Source organism: Simochromis diagramma, unplaced genomic scaffold (genome assembly GCF_900408965.1).
Source record: "Simochromis diagramma unplaced genomic scaffold, fSimDia1.1 OVJJ01000216.1, whole genome shotgun sequence".
NCBI classification, from domain to species: Eukaryota; Metazoa; Chordata; class Actinopteri; order Cichliformes; family Cichlidae; genus Simochromis; species Simochromis diagramma.
In genome coordinates this window covers 7239667-7258719 of record NW_024386883.1, presented here as the reverse complement: position 1 = coordinate 7258719, position 19053 = coordinate 7239667, and the positions used below count along the sequence as shown (strand labels likewise).

General features: G+C 39.8%; 2 protein-coding genes across 2 annotated transcripts; one reads left to right on the top strand and one right to left on the bottom strand.

Annotated features, from left to right (window-relative positions):
- Positions 1–733: 733 nt before the first annotated feature.
- On the top strand, positions 734–9372 carry bicdl2l (bicaudal-D-related protein 2-like). Its single transcript, XM_040031977.1, has 7 exons — positions 734–893; positions 1038–1573; positions 2162–2281; positions 2374–2532; positions 3509–3591; positions 3725–3845; positions 6688–9372. The coding sequence occupies exons 2-7, from the start codon at positions 1046–1048 to the stop codon at positions 7039–7041; spliced, it is 1365 nt and encodes a 454-aa protein (XP_039887911.1). The 5' UTR covers positions 734–893; positions 1038–1045; the 3' UTR covers positions 7042–9372.
- Positions 9373–10973: 1601 nt separating this feature from the next.
- Positions 10974–18562, bottom strand: abhd11 (abhydrolase domain containing 11). The gene is made up of 6 exons (XM_040031976.1): positions 18304–18562; positions 16751–16895; positions 16219–16392; positions 15843–16013; positions 14882–15063; positions 10974–12992 (listed from the first exon to the last, which is right to left on the bottom strand). The coding sequence occupies exons 1-6, from the start codon at positions 18510–18512 to the stop codon at positions 12857–12859; spliced, it is 1017 nt and encodes a 338-aa protein (XP_039887910.1). The 5' UTR covers positions 18513–18562; the 3' UTR covers positions 10974–12856.
- Between the last annotated feature and the right edge of the window lie 491 nt (positions 18563–19053).

Here is a 19053-nt window from a genome sequence, read left to right as displayed (position 1 = left end):
TTCAGATAGGTATGTGCCTCAGTCTGTCATTCTACTGACTTTGATTAGCCACAATAAAGTAGTTGTATACTGCAAAAAAAGAAAAAAGGTAATTAAGGCAAATTACAAGATTAATTGTGGCACTGACGGGTAAAAAAGCAGAAGCACCTCATTTAAAAACAGTAAAATAGAGAAGTCTGATTCCATATTTAAGAGAATTTATTTTTAAAAAAAGTGGGCCTATCTGGCTGAATATTTAATTTAGAGGCGACCTACTTCTTGCTCAAAACAGCCTTGGCTTAGTGGGAAAAACACAATCAAGAACCACTTCCTTGCTGCATCTTGGTGAATCGCATAACCATGTGAACTGTAATGGAAACAGCTTTTTTTAAATGCACATAACTGACGATGATCATTTTTTTCCTTCAGTCACTTACTGATTCATCTTTGCACAGGCATGTGGGAGGTTTGTCACAGAATCCGTTTTACCTCAGATATCAGGAATGACTCTAACTGGTGTTTTCCCCAAAGTCTTTCAGTACCAAAAATAAATCAGGGACTTATCAGAAGTGTGATTTTTCACAAGCAAACATTCACTTCCGCTGATGCTGTTGTGCAATTTATTTTCACCTCTGTTTACTGGCCTACTCCTAGTAGCTATGTTCTATGTATGTGTGACTTTCTTGATAAAGGAAGAGTTTAAATAAAGTTTCATGCGTCAGGTTTGAATAACTAGATTGTATCAGAAGCCCTCCTCCCATATGTCTCCCTGCTGCTGTGGTATGTTTGCACGTCATGTTTTTGTAGCGGCAGAAAAAGGAGGAAGAAAGCTCAGACGGGCCACTTGAAGCCACAGCCTCCGCTGACATCACATCGTGTCATATCATGCCCCAGTGAAGACGCACACAGTTCAGGTAAAACAAGTTTAATGACATTCTATTTGTCATCCTCACTCCACCTTGTTTTATGGACTTCCTCTTGCTTTCCTGAGTTTGTTTTTACCTGGCGCTGTCTGCAGATGGTTTAACTGAGCCCACTTCTGCCTGTGACTTCTACAGAGCCGGCCATGGATTTCAGTCAGCCTTTTTCAGTCCTCAATGAGAAGCTGAGACCTCGAGTCACCACCAGCGAGCAACTCTACTCCTCTCTGAACAGGTTGGAGGACAGACAGCTGGGCTCGCTCAGGAACAAATATACTTATTACCGAGCAATGGTTTTGCCAAGAGAACCTGAACCAAATGCCACAACAAAGACAGACGATCCAGAAGAGTCTGTAGACGAGACAGAGAAAGATTACTCTAAAGGAAACACTGCCAGTCTGCTGGCTGGTAAAAACACATGCCTCATTAACGAATTGAATTTGAACGATATCAGCGAAGATGAGCTGGGTGACGACGAAAGCACCTCACAGTCTGACGAGAAAGACAGCGTGGGTGAGGTGGCCTCAGAGGAAGCAAGGGACTCTGAAGGGTCAGGATCCAATGAAAACACAAACTCTTTCCAGAGGGACTACCTAGACGGGACCCTACCAGACCTGCTAAACAGTGGCAAGCCGCTCAGCAGACGCAGAACACTGGGACACTACTCAGACACGGTAACGCCAAGATAGTCTTTTTAATATTCACGTGTGTAAAAACCACAAATATTTTAAAGCACCAGCGCTTGAACTGAGATCTGTTTGAAGAGGATTGTCAAACACGAAACCTGTAAAACAGGGAGGAGGCTGATTGAACTGTTGCTTAGCAGTGTATCAAAGGGTACAAACACACAAAGCGCACAGAGTCCTGCCATGCAAACATAATGAAGTAGAATAAAAACACGTTTGATGCTCTGCTGTCAGAGTGCAGTAAACCTCAGTTTCCAGTGACAATGAATGATTTTGGACACATGTTAACAGCGCTTATTAGTCCTATATCTCTGATATCTGTGTGTATGCACACTTCCAGGATTGCATTCATGTGTGAAGACGTGAACGTTATCAAACAGTTTAGTGTTGGATGACCTCTCAACTAGTATGACTGGATTTTTTATCTGTTGTTTCACTCGAGATTGTAGATTAGCAGTTTCTGTTCAGATTGTGTAAAAAATGTCATGAAGTAGGAGCTTTTGAGTGCAGGCTTTGATTTACTTTCACAGCAAGAGAAACTAAACATTTTCTGATGGGATATTATGGTGTTTGTAGCTTAAAGAAGTACGGCGAGAAGTGGAGCTGTCCCGCAGACGAAGTATCAAGCTGAAGGCCCAGGTGGACAAACTGCAGGAAAGCAGAGAAGGAGAGGGCTGGAGTCAACACAAAGATCGGGTACAGTTTACCACAACACAGTACCATGGTATACATCTGCAGAGCTCTGGAGGTTTAAAAAAAAAATTCCTTTCCGTTGATTTTTATTCCAGGTCACAGAGGAAGTTTTGTCTATTCTGAGGCTGCTGCACCCGCTGACAGAGCCAGAGTCCAGCCAGATCAAGCCGTCCGATGGGGAAAACCGCCTGGACGCCGCTCTGGGCCAGCTGCAGAACGTGGCCCGCAAACTGGCAATCAGCCACACCAAACAGGTGAGAGTAAATAAAGCTCGTCAGCACTTCTATTTCTCTGACGTCTTTGTTTGAGCTGGTTTCAGTGGACATGTTACTCAGGCGAGTGTTTTTATGCTAGCAGAAGGTCAAAGGTGACAAATGATTGAAATGGAAATTTTAGTTTCAGTGAGCAAAATTATTAGTTGATCCCTCGCTGAATTTGTTAGTCAAATCAATTTATAACGTTTATGTAATGTGTGTTTTTTGGGATGCTTCTCTGTCTTTCACCATTAAAATGAAATTACTATAAAAATTAGTGATTGCTCATTTCTTTGTATGTGAGCAAACTAAAAAATTCAGCAAGATATCAAATATTTATTTGCTCCATTGTATAACCTTAAACATTAGTGATTATATAGTCTTTAGACCACTGGGCACTCCTGGTATTAATGTGACTTCAAAAGAAGCATTAATACATTTTTTGTAGTGCTTTTGTTAGTTTTTGGCTAACAATGGGCCTTTTGGGGAGTCAGTAAACAGGAAATTATAGAGTAAAGGCAAAATTGTGTATTATACTTGAGAAAATGGGCCACAGTAAATAAAACAAACATCCTAACACGAGTCATTTTTCTTTGACTCTGGCTAACACCACAAAAATCCTCTAAGCATTAGCCCCGAGGCTTGTACACAGATACTAACGCTCACGCTGAGGGCATCTCTGTCTCCTCCTGATGAAACATCGTCATTGTTTGCCTCAGAAAAAAACATCATTAATTCCTCCACCCATGTGCTAAGCTCAGGTATGCAGTCGAACAAGTTTACAAGTAACACCATTAGCAAGTCTTTCTGGAGTTTGCTTTGTGAGATGTTTACAGAAACTTTCAAGGTGTGGAACTAAGGTAGAGGCCAGATTTCAGCTGATAAGAGAGACTAAAGTTAGTGAGATTAAATGTGGAAAATGTTAGGTAATGGAAAGAAAGATAACGCTGCCATGTTTTCCTGTTTGTCCATCCAGGAGTCCAAACCTGGAGGAAAGGTGGCAGAAGACAGTGCAATTCTCCAGCAGGCGCTGCGGGACAGAGATGAGGCCATAGAAAAGTGAGCACATACACAGTCACACTCCTCTAAAGAGCAAAATAATCAAAATGTAAGAGGGGGGAAAAAAGAGGGAAGCTAACTGTACTGCATCTATTTTTGTGGAGTGTGTCATTCTTTCTGTTCCTCTGTGCAGGAAAAAGGCGATGGAGGCCGAGCTGCTGCGGAGTAAGACGGAGATGATGACGCTGAACAACCACCTGCTGGAAGCTGCACAGAAACGTTTGGAACTGTCGCTGGAGCTCGAGGCCTGGAAGGTAAACCTGAGATGAGTTTAATGTTTAACAGAGACAACACAAGGGTGTGCTTCTCTGGGCAAACACTCAACCGAGATCTATAATCTGAGCACACTGGGCTTTACTGAGGAAAAGAGAGCTGGTGGGAAGGTGTAAACATAAGACACTCAAAGAAGTGGGGGAAAGTAGGACACACGCACGCACACATACTTTCACAACCTGGTTTCGTGTTCAGCCAATAAAAACACACACCAGACTGCAATTAAAACTCTCTTGTATTGAATTCAGCACGCCATCACGTGCAGGCGTTAATGCCAGCAGCTGTTCTGGCACTTTGGCTTATGGCCCACATCTTCATCTTCCGAGCGCCTGACTGCTGCAGTGTTAAACTGAAACTACACGGCATGCTCTTTAATGTTGAGAGCAGCAGCATCTGTTTCAGGTGTACCTGAAACCTCAAGTCATTTCACGTAAACTGCATGAAAGATGGAAGACTTATGTTTGCATAGTTTAGAAGAAAAAGTGTGGTTTTAATGCATCACACATCTGTGAGTAATTGAAACAAAACATCAAAACCTTACTGTCACTGTCAGTGTTCATCTCACTCCGATGCATCTCAGGATAGGATGTGAATCTCATTTAAGTGTGTTTCTGGCTTTCTGTAAAATATCAAAAGCCTACCCATTCATTATATCTTAGATTTCTTTGTGTTTAGACCTTCGTTAGCGCCATTTTCCTAGAATTTCTTAATTGTTGGCTTTTATTTGTGTAGTTTTAGTGATCCTTTTATCTGTATGTCTTTATGCAGTCTGCTAAGTCACACAGTGGGACTCCACTGTTTATTTTGGGTTAATCCTAAGGACCATACAGTAAATGTTTTTAATGTTACAACCTTTTTACAAGATAAAGATGAACGTGGAATCAACGCTGGTATAAAAATACTGTCATCCCTTAAAGCCTTTATGCACTGAACGAGCTGTTAAAAACAACAACACACACACCGAACACGTTGCGATTTTGTGAAAAATTCGTCCTCAAAAGATGCACTTTGAAAAAACAGAGGTCAACATCAGGCAATGTGGAGCTGGTCTTGATGTTTCTAAACAAGAAAAGGAAGAGCTGTGGTGCTGAAAGTGGATCGCGGCTGCTTTCGTACATATTTCAGGATGTCAGTGTGGCAGTTTGAGCTTTGTTGGCAGAGTTGGGATCAAATAATTTCAGGGAGCTCATTTACTTGGAGCTGTCTAGCTGTGTGTCTGAGGTAAAATATTCTATATAATCTATATTCCTTATTGGTGCGCGTTTTGAGGTGCACTCGTAGCCAAATCCAATGGTCTGATTGGTCAGATCTGTTTCATCCCTGTGGGAAAAACAATTGGAAAATTTAATTTATGACAAAAATAAAAAAATGCCACAAAACTGCCGGTGTGAATGGCTGCTGTAAGAGAAGTGTCCAAAAAATATTTTTACACACAAATTTTGCACATTCGCTGTTTAAGGAGAGATTATTGGGAAGAACTCAACATGATGTTTGGTGATTAGACTTTGATGACCCCTCATAACAGAGTATAGTGGTATCTGTGTTTTAAAAAAAATGAAATAAAGTTTGAATGATAGAATGACACGAGCAGCTCGGAGAAAGATAAATGATTGGACTAGAGCGATGATGTCAGCATTGAGTTTTACAATGTGGGAAAGAGGAAATATTGTAAAGCGTAGACTTGTAGCCAAAAACCCAGGAAAGCAGGCAGACGAGGGATTATAGACCTGTCTTATTGAACTTACGCATCACAGTAGAAGACATTTCTGCTGAATGTTGTCCCTCAAGTGACTCGTGACTTAACTTGTTACACCTGAAATCCTACTTGGAGTCGACCTTGAAGCTCTGAGGTGTTTCTGTCATAGTTCAGGCCTGCTTATGCAACAAAATGACTGGGTTTGCATCAGAAGTTAGTGAGGGCAGTCTCTGCTTATGCAGCCACCCTTAAAAAACCCCCAAAATATTCAAATGGTCCTTAAAAACTCATCATGATGAGTATTAGGGGCATCATCAAATTTCCATTAAACTCCAAGTAGATAGTTTGTACCTGTGGGACAAATTCAAGTGTTATTGAGTTCCTGACCAGATATGCCGTCTTTGGTTTGGTCGTCTTTGGACTCAACGCTAATACAATATTCAGATTGGTCTAATAGTCATTACGGATAAGGTAAGGTCAAGGAGCAACCATCACTAAAGCTGATGGTTGCTCAGAACAGGACTTCCTTGGAGGAATCTAAAAAGCAATAACAGCAACTCTGGGGGTGATCCAGGGGTGGATAAAGGCCAAATTTAATGTAGTTATGTTTTTTGCTTTATTAGACAGATTCACAGTACGCATGCATTATGTGTGAGCACTTATTAGTGGGGTAATTGTGATATAAAAACATGAAAAGCCCTGAATCTGTCTCTATGGCCTTCCCTTAATGCATTTCTGTACAGCCTCTTATTCAGTCAGTATACATGCATCGCTCTGAAAGCAGCTGCAGAAAAGGCATGTGTGACACAGATGTCACACTCTAATGTTATAAAACTGGGTCAATCAGCATATTTTCTCACTTGTTTCCTACCTTTGCTTAGAGACCAGTCTGTAGATGTGCTTGAATGATTCTAATATGACCACAGCTGTGAATGTCAGAGTGAACTGCCTCTATGTGTTAGCACTGTGTCACACTGGCGACTGGTCCAGTGTCTACTTTGCCTGCCACTGTTATAACAGCTGGGATAGGCCAGTCTCTCCATGATCCTTATATGGGTACGCAGAAGAAAAGGGATGGATGTGCTGTAACGATGTGCTGACATTGTTTTTTCCTTGACTTACCTCAGGAGGACTTTCAGCTGATCCTCCAACAGCAGGTGAAGAGTCAGCAGCAGGCAGAGCAGAACCAGAAGAAGCCCTCTCGCATGGGCCTCCTGAGGAGGACGAACAGAGCACCCATGCAGCGGCCGACCACCTTCCCTGTGGCTGGAGCCGCCACCCCCGCAAACAGCTCAAACCAAAACCCCACCTCCAAGTCTGCAGCATCTGCTGCTCCGGCTCCCAAAACGCCCCCTACCATTGGCAGAAGTAGCAACTGGAGGGACAAGCTCAGGATGGGCAAGAGCAGTCGTCAAGGAGACCAGGATTTAGCGAGAGGAAGGGAAGAAGACGATGGCTTTCAGGTCGTATCGCTCGACTGAAGTAGTGATGACTTCGAATGACTTCAAACACTCGTTCTGCTGCAAAACTTTGACGTGTAGCTCTTTAGAATTCCTCCACAGTGAAAAACACGCTGCTGTTCGTTGTCGTTTGAGCCTCACTGCGCCGTTTGAAACTAAAAGACTGTTTTCACATTGATCTCCTTCTCTGCTCTTACTTAAAGTCTTAGTTGTTTGGACAGGATGATGTGACAGCTTGTCAGGAAGGCAGCCATAAACAGCTGAAACAAGTGTGATGCGAAAACGCTCCAGAGAACTGGGTCTGGAGCGAATAAAGGGACATCTCTGTTACACTTCTGCAAAGAACAATAATATTGCATATTGCAAATTCTGTTTAAGGAGTTTTTATAAAGTCACTGAACTTTTTCTGTGCAAGAACCATCATGTATTTTTTTTTTAAATATCTCAACATACCTGGAGGAGATGTTTCAATATTCTTGGGAAACATATTTTGGATCTTGAATCTAGTGCAATTTATGTATGAAACATAATATGAAGACATGTAATTATTAAATACTGTTAATCTTATTCAGTTTTACAAATACTGTTGTTGTAAATTAATTAAAATCCTATTCAGTTCTTATGCTGTATAAAAAGCACTCTTGGTGTCCAGCTTCAGTTTATTTTAAGTCCCTTTAAATAATAAACTTTATATGTGGGGTTTGCTCTCAAGGCCTGAAAAGTGAATTAGTGTTTTGAACAGCAAGGGTCCACTCCTCTAGATTTTGAATAAAAAGGCTGTGACTGTAAAAATCTGAGGGGCCATTTAATCTCAGCTACCTTTAACATTTCCTGATATTTCTTTGGCAGGGGTGGTGGGGGATGGGGTGCTCTGTCACTACTTTTAAGTCTTACCAAGGCAACATGATGCTGATTTGAAATTCTGGTCTCCTAAACTTAGAATGAATCCATTAGAAATGCACAGAAACAGGCGCCTGTTTGTGGAAGCTGCCATGTTGAATCCAGTATCCCAATGGACATCCCGCCTAATATATGTGTCATATATGCAGTATGCCAAAAGCAGAGGAAACAAGAACTTGTAGCCATTTGCGGATGCAAATTTTAATTCATGCCTTCACCTTCAAGATATAAAACTTAATATCTATTCTTTATCTTTATATTTCTGAGAAGAGGAACCTTTCACCAAAGAAATAAAAACATCTTAATAAAATGTTATCCTCTTCCTCCTCCTTACCGCAAGCCTCAGCTCCTGAGCTGAAGTCAGGGCTCTAACACGTGAGTGTTAAAAAAATAAGCAGCGATTACCGCGTAGCATTTCCTTAACATTTTACCTTTTTATCATTGTCATCGGACAGTGAGCTTCTCTGACTCATACCAGACTCCTTTTATAAACTTTTACAGCCTCTTGCAGAGTAAGTAGATGTGGACAAACCGAGGTAAACAGCATACTGACAGCCTACACTCACTACAGATGAACAACACTCAAGAGTTGTTTGTTCTACAACGGCCACTGGAGTCAGGATTTTGTGCTTGAACTGGGAGAGGTAAGAAAACAAAACTGTGCAAGCTACTGACATTTAATGGTCAGATTTTACACACCGTACCTTTAAGGAAAAACCTACATGATCTGTGGTGTAGGTTTAAGTAATTGCCTTCCTTGTTAAGTTATGAATTAACTGTGCTTAACCACATTTTTTGGAAAGCTGAGTTCAGGTTTACTAGCCACACCCGGGTCTGTTTACTGTCAGACCTGGTGAGTCAAGAAATCACTTAAAGGTCACAAAACAATCCAGAACATGTAAAGAACTGCAGGACTCACATGCCTCAGTTGAGGTCAGCACTCACAAGTCAGCATTAACCCCCAAAAAGTTGATTCTGTTCATCTGGACGTAGATGAACAGAATCAACTTTTTGGGATTTTACTTACCTGGATGATTGAGAATGCATCAAGATAAGTCAGCATTAAGAAAGAGTATGGGCAAAAAGTGCATCCATAACCAAAAAGAACGCAAAGGCTTATCTCACATTTTCCAAGAAGCATCTTAACGTTTTTGGAAAATATTCAGTGGACTGATGAGACAAAAGCTGAACTTTATGGAGGGTCTGAGTTCTGTTACATATGACATAAAACCACACCAACAATCACACGTGATGGTGATAGTGTGGTATTGCTGCCTTAGGACCACAACAATTTGCTGTAATTGATGGAAAAATGAATTCTGCTCTCTACCAGAAAGTCCTAAATGAGAATGTCCGAACATCAGGACGTGCCCTGAAGCTCAATTTGGTTATGCAGCAGTACAACAATGCAAAACACATCAGCAAGTCCACCTTTGAATGGCTCAAAAAAAACCCCCCAAAAACCTGTAAAATGAAAGTTTTGAATTGATTCAAGTCTGGATGTGAATCAGATTGAGATGTTTTGGCATCACCTTAAACTTCCATAATCAAAAACCTTCCGATTTGGCTGAATGAAAACAATTCTGCAAATAAGATTAGGCCAAAACAAAAGAAATGCAATCAAGCGGTTACAGCAAACACTTGATTGCATTTCTTGGTGCCAAGGGTGAACCTATCAGTTAGTAGGTTTTGGGGGCAATTACTTTCTTACACAGGACCAGGAAGGTTTGGTAGTTAGGTTTAACCGTTTTCCTTAGTCAGTGAAATCATCTTTTAAAAAACTGCATTTTGCATCTACTCAGATTATCTTTTCTAAAATTAAAATTTGTTTAATGATCTGTAACACGTACCCTATTTTTCGGACCATACAGTGCACCACATTATGAGGCGCACTGTCGATGAACGGGTCTGTTTTCATACATAAGGCACATTAAGCAAAACAAAACAGTCAGATAAGTCAAACTTTACTCATTTTTCTTGCTTCCTCCACTTCCGTACCATTGATTCATTAATGTTGAATTCTCTCGCAGCTGCTCTATTCCCATGTTGTTGCAGTATATTAATGACTCATATTGTGGATGGATTATCTTAGTTGTCCTCCTGACTAAAGTTTGGTCCGTTTACAGCATCCTGCCATGCGATTGCATTTGTCCCTAACCATCTGGAACCCTCATGTTAACCTTTATTGAGCGAAAAAAAACTTAGCGTTCATCCTTCAGCTTTACTGTGCTAATATTATGCTAACATAGCTGTGTCACTAACGTTCACGTAGCACATCATTCTATACCAGCTAGCCCAACTTCAGTAACCCTACAAACGTCACTGCTGTTTAGTGTTCTGTCTTTATTTATGGTGGAAGTGATAGCAGAGCTGTACTTTTTAATTTTTTCAGAAATCTCTCACTCAGGACATGCTGTCATGTTTAGGTGGAAACTAGTGAGCTAACTGCCCGCTAACTTCTAACTCTGTTACATTTAATAAATTCTATTTTCATGGATGCCTGGATGTTAAACTTAATTCTTACGTCTAGTAAAGCAGCAACCTTATTAAACATTTTATTAAAAATATTAAAAATGAAGGAATTTAGACAGTTTTTAACTCTCAGTGATGCTGCAGTGTTCGTTTAACTTTGGGACCTGAAGCAGACGGAGTTTTGGACCCGGATTACTCCGCGCCTTATGGTATGGTAATCAATTTTAAATCATGCTTTTTATTTGTTTTTGTTTCTAATGTCTCTGTAAAGCACTTTGAATCACCTTGTTGTTGAATTGTGCTATACAAAGAAACTTGCCTTGCCTTGCCTATGGAAAATATGGTAAGTGTGACAAGAATTGGGAAGGGGACAAATACTGTTTCACAGCGCTGTATGAACATGTACTGCCCCTTGATTTCTCAGTGAAGTTATTTTCAAGTTGGAAAACGCCAAGACAGCAACAGTGAACTGGCTCAGCTTTGAGGCTCGACACAAACCTTTGAGCGACATCCATCATTTACAGTCTTCTGTTCACTGTCAGCATGTTTGCTTTTTGCAATATGAAAAAGAAAGAAAAATGACCAACTGTTTTTTTTTCTGGTCATTTTATTGTATAATATATTTTCAACAATATATATTCCACATATATATGCATCTTCCACACATTTAAAATTTATATACATATATGTCATTATCTAGAATGAATGCCATCATAATGGTAACATATTCAACAAACAGGGATGTATATAGCACAGTAAAGTCACACCTGACGATGAGAGAGAGAAGGCATGCTCAAAGTGAAACTCTATACAATCCTGAACAGATGGTTACAGTCTTCAAACAACTCGTAATGTTACTGAATAATTTGACAATATTTTTTTATACTGTTGCTGATGGAGAGCTCTGCTTTGTCATCCACTCATCCCACTGCAACAGTCCAGAAGCTTTAGCAAGATCTGCATTTAAGTGGAAGTGCTAACCAACTATTAATATTGTGCAACAAGACAAAATCTGTCTTGTGGGTTAAAAGAGGAAGAAAGGGTGAGTCTCTACTAGCTGGAGCTTCACAAAAAAAAAAACAACTAACTACTTAAGAAGAGTTTCACTCAACTTAATTCTGACCATTTAAACCTTTTTAGACGCCCGTAATGACAATAAAAGAACATAAAACATTGACTCTGGTAAACATCTAAGTGCTTGAACTTTTCCTTGTGAGAAAATTCACACAGAACTGGCAACCCAGCTGCCAATCTAAACTCTACTAGATTATTATTGAAGAATAAAAGTTGTTTTTTCTTAATAAAGTTTTACAGAAATGTAAAAGGAGCTCTGGATAAAAGAGGCACGTATACAAATTAACAACACCCTGCTTATTCACACAATGGCAGTTTCACTACTATTACGATCACATAACAAGGTACAGTTGTACCTCGTTGCAGCATATATTTGTGAGATACCCATACGCGCCTTATTTGTAGAGATAAATGAGATACAGACTGGTAAAACATTGTTTCATCAAAACACTATTTGGACTGACCACATACAAAGACACGACGACGTTACCGATGCTTATCCCCAGACAGACAAAACAATAGCATAAGTGTGTAATAAGTAGTATATCCAGTTATAACCTGAGACACTCAGGAAACAGTGCGATAATACTGTATGTGTGGTTTCTGCTCACCTTTCATAGATGCATGAGTTGGCCTAAAAAACACAACCATCGCTCTCCGTGACCTTGAGTTTTGCAAAATGCAACTGACCTGTAAATCCTCGTGTCCGACACACAGCAGATACACAAACGAAGAGACGCGTTCTGCACCAAAAGCTGAATATATCACTATTATCAACAGTAAAATAAATTCCTATGACAAACCAACTGACCACATAAATCCTGTACCACGTCCTCTGCGCCAAGCTCGAACTTCCTGATACCTTTTTTGCTTAACACATTCATCACTTCTAAGATTTACAGTATTTGTTTCATCGCAGTGCTGTCATGACTTTCTACACTTCAGCGGTCCCAGATTGTCCTCGGCCTAAAGCCACTGGAAACAAACGAAGCACTGTGCAAATGAGAATTTCTTTGGATTAGTATACCGCCTCCAAAAACTGCCCCATTATGTTAAACTGGAGATTCTTTTGTTTCTATTATCTAAAAATCAACAAAAAAACAAACACACATCTAGAAACCAGCCAATCTAATAACACTACCTGTCTGGCAGAGAGGCTAAACAAAATAAAAGTTCACCTACAGTACATTACACTAAGTGCTATATTGTTAAAAGGTATGATCTGACTGTTGTATAAGGGTGAGTTTGGTCCAGTGTTGGCAAATACAAGCATCGTTAATAGTTACACTTGCTCCTGCTGAAGCTGCTGATTCGGCACCCTCAGTTTTTGACGAGCGGATGCTCACGGTGTCGAGCATAAAAAAAGTTCAGACCCGTACGCTGGAGGCAGCTAGGATTGAAGGAAGGAGATGATGGAGCTGATGAAATCTAAGGGTTTGTCTGCGTGAATCCAGTGGCTGGCATCTGGGATGTACTGGATATCTGCGTTGGGGAACAGCCTCTGGATTTCTGGGTAATCGTCGGAGCTGGATCAGGAGTGAACACGAGGAGGAGGAGGAAGAGGAGGGTGTTATAAGGAAGACAGGCGGTGGTAAAAGTCATGAATATGCAACTGAAAAAGTGCTAAAGGAATATAAATGAAACCTGTTAATCACTGGTATTTGGGTTCGTGTTTTGGGGTTATATATTGTTAAATGGTATGTTTATTTTACACTATACAGTCTTTTTATTTCATGTATATTTACATATATAATACATATATAAATATATATAAGAATTTATATCAGTCACAATGGATTTCTAAGTCCTGCTCGTAGAGGGCAGACGTCTCTTTGGTTTTAGAAATATTATAATTCATCATGGCATAGACTCAACAAGTGCTTGAAACTTTAAGTATAGTACAGTGAACTCACTGTCATGTTCAAGAAACCTGTGTCAGATAATCTGAGCTTTGTGACATGATGCATTATCCTGCTGGAAGCAGCCATCAGAACATGGATACATTGTGCTTATAAAAGGATGACCGTGGACAGCAACAATACTCTGGTGGGCTGTGACATGTACAAGAAATAATCCCCCACACCATTACACCACCGGCAACCAGGCAGAATGGATCCATGCTTTCATGTTGTTACGCCAAATTCTGGAGCTACCATCCGAATGTCAGACCAGGCAACGTTTTTTCAAATCATCTGTTGCCCAATTTTGGTGAGCCTGTGTGAATTACAGCCTATCCGCTATAAAGTTTGATATGTTAAACAATACGAGATGTTCTTCTGCATAACTTGGTTGTAAAAACTGGTTGTTTGAGTTACCGTTGCCTTACTATCAGCTCAAAGCAGTCTAGCCATTCTCCTCTGTATATAAAAGGACAGTCTTAATATATTTGGATATTTTTTGGTGTGATGTGCTTACTTCTAAGCTAAAGTCTTTCTGCTGCTCGCTTCACACAGCAGATGGATCCACATTTAGATTCTTTTTTTCATTCTGGATGCCTTTCCTGAAGCAAACCCTCTCAGGGATAATCATGTGTTATTTTATTTCTCTTATATCCATTACTGTGCCTTCTTCTGTCTGAATAATTACGACAACATTTTGCATTCCAGTTGTTTAAACCTGAGTTCATTAGTATTTTCTTGAGCCACACATGTGCTCACAGCCAGTGGCTTTCAAGTTCACTTACCTGTTACAGATTATGCATGTTAGCTAGTATAGCCAAAGTCCTTTTAATACTAAGTCTCATCACTCTGCAGTCACTCTCAGGCACTTACTTTGAAGTAATATCTGAATTAGTTTAATTATTTAAATTAAAATTTAATGGTCACCTGTACATTAAAAACTGCATTTACAACATTAGAATTAATAGTTAAACTGGATAAAAAAACAATAAAAAATTATAAAAGCTCTCTTCTCTCTGGAAGTTGTATTTCTGCAAACGTCTTTGCTGTTGCAGAAAGTTCAACGTCTCTTATGTCTCATGTACAGCTTAAGACTAAAGGAGATATAATAAACAGAAACACTCAACAGAGCAGGAGAAAAGAAAAAAACATTCTGTTATTCAGTCTGTGGACTCTTGTTGTGATCATTGAGCGATTAATCCAGCATATAATAGATGTCGCATTACCTTTACACACAGTGCAAAACTGTTAAAGTTTAGGTATTTACGATAAGCTCAAGGTAACCTCTATCATTTTTAATTGGATTGTTTACATTTTTGTAATCAGAGAAACTGACTAAATGGTCAGTCCAAGCATCCCAGAATGATTTTGTGTCCACTTGCATTTTTTTTGTTAAATATTTTCCTATTTTCATAAATATATAAAATCTAAATACTTTAGCTTTAAATGTTATAATATGAACCTTTTTCAGGAAATATTTTACCTGTTCAAAAAAGTTCACAATCTGCGTTTTATACCTGATATAAGCAGAGCTAGCTCCACCCAAAAACAGAGTAGGTCCCTCATAGCCGGTGTCAAAGTTGGGGAAACTCATGATGTCATCAAGGTGCGCTGAGATGGCCTCCAAGTTGACTCTCCAGGCGTAGTGTCCGTTCTGCTCCACCAAGTTAGTGAGAAGGAACTGACGCACTGAATGTTCCTGCGGAAGGAAACAGCAGGTTATTGAATAACGAGCTTAACTGTTAACTGCATAAACACCTTTTTTGCGAAGGGGCTGGTATGTAGTGAATCTACATAGATTTATTGAAATATATTAACATTTTACAGATGTAAATTATTAGTCTATAGTTTTATGGAAAACAGCTTTCCTCTTTTACTTTACTCACATTCCTCACTAACATCCTTCTCAGATGTGACAGGGAACTTTTCTTAAGAAGAAAAGCTCTTAAAAACCTTCTGGAGCCTTCTTGCTCAACATTAACACAAACAAAGACTTAGGCCTGCCTCTGTGACTAGAACACAGTATACTGGTCTTATGTCATCATAATCAATGCCATTATTGTGTCTCTCCAAGACTCTAAAATGGTAAGTGGCTTTGTTATGGAACAATGCTGACCTCAAGTGGTCCAGCAGATCAGCTATTACAGATTTAATATCTATACAAAAACCCTTAACAAAACAGATAAATGACACTTCTGACAAACTAACAATTGTTTTTGGGGAAAAGGTTGGTTTTATTGGTTTATTTATTTAAAATACTGACTGGTATCATATCAAAAAGCACTCACAATGAAGATAATTACCTACAACTAGTCTAGGTGGGAAAAACAAACAAAACATTTAGTAAATGAAATAAAATAATAACACAGACTTAGAAAAAAACAACTCTGAATACTAACAGAATAATAGAAATGCAATACCATTTAATAACAACAATATAAGAAATTAAATTATAGAAGTGTAATGGATGATCCTGACCTTCACTAAACTGCGCAGTTGATCCTCAGCCATCCGCCTTGCAGTGGAACGAGGGATGTCTGTGGAGATCTTCATCTCCTGCATTGCTTGGATGTAATACCGGAAGTTGGTCCGTGTGCTGCTTTGAGCAGGACTGATGTCAACGACCACCAGCCTCTCCACTAAAGCAGGCTACAGAGACAGACAGACTGAGGTAAACAAGCAGGACAATGGAAGTAAAAAATGCCACTGTGGGAAAACCAGTAAGAAAATGGAAATTGCTAGGACAGGAGGATTATTAAGTTCATAGGAATGTACAGTGAAAAAGGTCAGGTGACATCCAGCGAGGGAATTGTACTATCATGATAAATTCATGTGACATTTTGTGACCGCTGACCTGCGTCAGAGCGGTCGTCATGGCTGTTTTCCCACCCATGCTGTGGCCGATCAGGATGCACTTGTCGATACGGAGCTGGGCGAGGAGGTGGTTCAAATCATTCGCCATCGCCTCGTAGGTCAGCACGGGGTTGTGAGGGCTGTTGCCGTGGTTACGGGCATCTACTGTCAGCACCTAACTGGACAAAGGACAGTTAGGACACTTGGACTGGAGAAGAGGAGGCGAGAGAGCGTACACGCAGAATCGGCTCTTATGTCAGCTGTGTCTGTCTTGGGCCCAGCACGAACAAAGAATGTGTTGTGAACACGAGTTTCATCAAGGAAACACATGAGAGATTATCTGTCAGGGCAATTTCGCAACAGCACAGACTGCTGGGAAGCTGTATCAAATTACACACAACACACTGTCAACTGTACGTTCCCATACCTGCTTTTGTATGAAGACTATTAACAGGGTGCTTAAAGTGAACACATAAGTGGGAACGTTTTTGATGTAAAAACTGACAGGTCTGTTGTCTTCATCACTGCATTACCTTTCTGCCTGTGCGCTGCACCAAGGACTTCGCTATTGAGTGGAAGTTAGATTTACTGCCAAAGAGGCCGTGCAGAAACACCAGGGGAGTGCTCTCTCCCTTCCCATCGAAGACGTCGTAGGTCAAGTTGACAGGACTGAGGAGGCTGGGAAAGAAAAAAACATTCATGTTTATTAGAATGAACCTCTATGCTTCCAGCTGTGCTAAGATTTGTGTTACTACTTAGACAGGAACTGCAATAAATCCAACAAATAAAACTCTTATTCAACTTTTAGGGAGTAGAAATGCTTAAAGTCACTTACAGGGCATTTTTCTTCTCTAATATTAAATCCCATTCAAACTGCCCTGTTAAAATAATTTATTTGATGGGAATTATTTTCCTGTCACCTACTGGTACAACACAGGCAACCACACACATGTACAAATAAATTTAATACATTTACTCTTACGTGCAAACATAGGATATCAATGTGACTTTAAATTGTTGTCATTACAATGTTAATAAGGGGAAGATGACTAATTACATGACAACATGTACAAAGAGTTAATAGATTAAAACACTGACAGAAAACTGTGAGAAAAATAATACATTCAGGTTTTAATTGGACAATGAGACAAGGTGTTTGTGAGTTATTCCATCACTGACTCATCCTGTGATTGTTTGCTTGATTATTCATTTATTCAGTCTATAAAACATGAAAACGACACACTTTAAAGCCCCTCAGTGCCAGGCGACAGCTTCAATACATTTATTTCGTTAAACAGGAAGTCATCGTCCAGAGATAATCCATTCACAACGACATAAATCAAAGATAGGCACTAAACATTTTAAGTCGACGAGCTGGAAACAGCAAATATTTGTCATGCTTGCTAGGAAAATATCACACAGTTAAAGCTAATTAAGCTGAGGTTTTCAATGTGTTTTTATTTATTTTTATATTGAAAATATATCTGAAATGGAAATTTACCATATCTGCAGGCAGCTGCCTGTTTACCGGGCACACCTTTCTTAAATAATAATAAACCTCTTAGTACCTCTCAATATTCATATAATATTAAAGTAATTAAGGTAAAATCATTTGTATGTATGTAAATAAGTAACAAAACAAAGGTAAGATTAAGGGCTTATTACAACAACGTTAGCATTTATTTTAATCAGGCTTAGCATGACTGCTAAACTGCTGGCAATTCAGAAGGTATGTAGCATATAATAATCGAACTAGATAACAGCAAAGACTGTTTTATTTATCCCGACAATATAAAATATAAAATAATAAAAGCTCAGATCTAAAATCCTGTTTGTGGTTGTGATGATAGTTGAGCTGCCCGTTATCCATGCAGCTAACATCTGAATGTCATTTACGTAAAACTGTGAAAGTAACGTTTAAAGACAAAAATTGTATGACGTGGCCAGAGATTCCTTTGGTTATATAACGGTTTTAAACAGTTTTTATTTTATAGCAGAAACACCGGACTGTCATATCTACCCAGAACCATGTCACAGACGTGACAGGCAGAGGGCATCTGTTAGCCGGGAAAGCTAGCACGGATACCTGGATGAGCTGGCTGACCGGACCGCGGGAGCCACCCCGCTAACATCCTGCTGTCCGGGGAATAAACGACACAGAGGCCGGCCGCTCAGCAGTCCTCTCTGAAGCAGGCGACACAAAGCACTCATGGCAGCATATGCTCCGTTACCAGGTAGTCGAAAAACAGCATGTGCGTCTCCACACGGCCACAGTGACAGCTGATGAGCGGGCATGCACAGAGCGGCCGGAGGTTGAAACTACAGGGAGAGGGCCTGGCTGTGCTGTGCGTAATGACGCAGAGGGGCGGTTCTTTCCCCTGAAATTAGACTATCAGGCTACCAGCATGAGAAGCGCTATTTAGTTACTTTTCACATTCTACCATGTACAGTATTTTCGGGGGGTCTGTTTCGACCCAGGTCGAAAAGTAGGTACATATATACCTACAGGTGACTGTATGTATATACAATGCTTAACAAATTTACTAAACCATCTGAAAATCAAAAATTATATTGTTATTTATCTGGTAAATAAACCGATTTCACTTTTTTCTTTTCACAAATTTCAGCCCATTGAACTTCTGACTTCTGAGAAGTCAGAAAATAACCAAGTGTCCTAAAATATTTTTTCACGTTCAGGAATCCGATAAAATAATCTAAATACAAGAATAATGGGCTTTACTTTTTTTTTCCAGATTTGTTTTTGTAAAACAGAACGTTGGAAAGTTTCTGGAACAAACATTATATTTCAGAATTAAATGGAAAATCCATCCATCCA

Bases quoted from the DNA above. Each gene is read 5' to 3' on its own strand.
- bicdl2l (XM_040031977.1), top strand. From the start codon at position 1,046: ATGGATTTCAGTCAGCCTTTTTCAGTCCTCAATGAGAAGCTGAGACCT. The intron at 1,574-2,161 runs GTAACGCCAAGA...TGGTGTTTGTAG, and splicing joins TGGGACACTACTCAGACACG to CTTAAAGAAGTACGGCGAGA. The intron at 2,282-2,373 runs GTACAGTTTACC...TTTTTATTCCAG, and splicing joins GGAGTCAACACAAAGATCGG to GTCACAGAGGAAGTTTTGTC.
- abhd11 (XM_040031976.1), bottom strand. From the start codon at position 18,512: ATGCCCGCTCATCAGCTGTCACTGTGGCCGTGTGGAGACGCACATGCT. The intron at 16,393-16,750 runs GTAATGCAGTGA...TTGTCCAGTTAG, and splicing joins TGCAGCGCACAGGCAGAAAG to GTGCTGACAGTAGATGCCCG. The intron at 16,014-16,218 runs GTCAGCGGTCAC...CTGTCTCTGTAG, and splicing joins TGACGACCGCTCTGACGCAG to CCTGCTTTAGTGGAGAGGCT.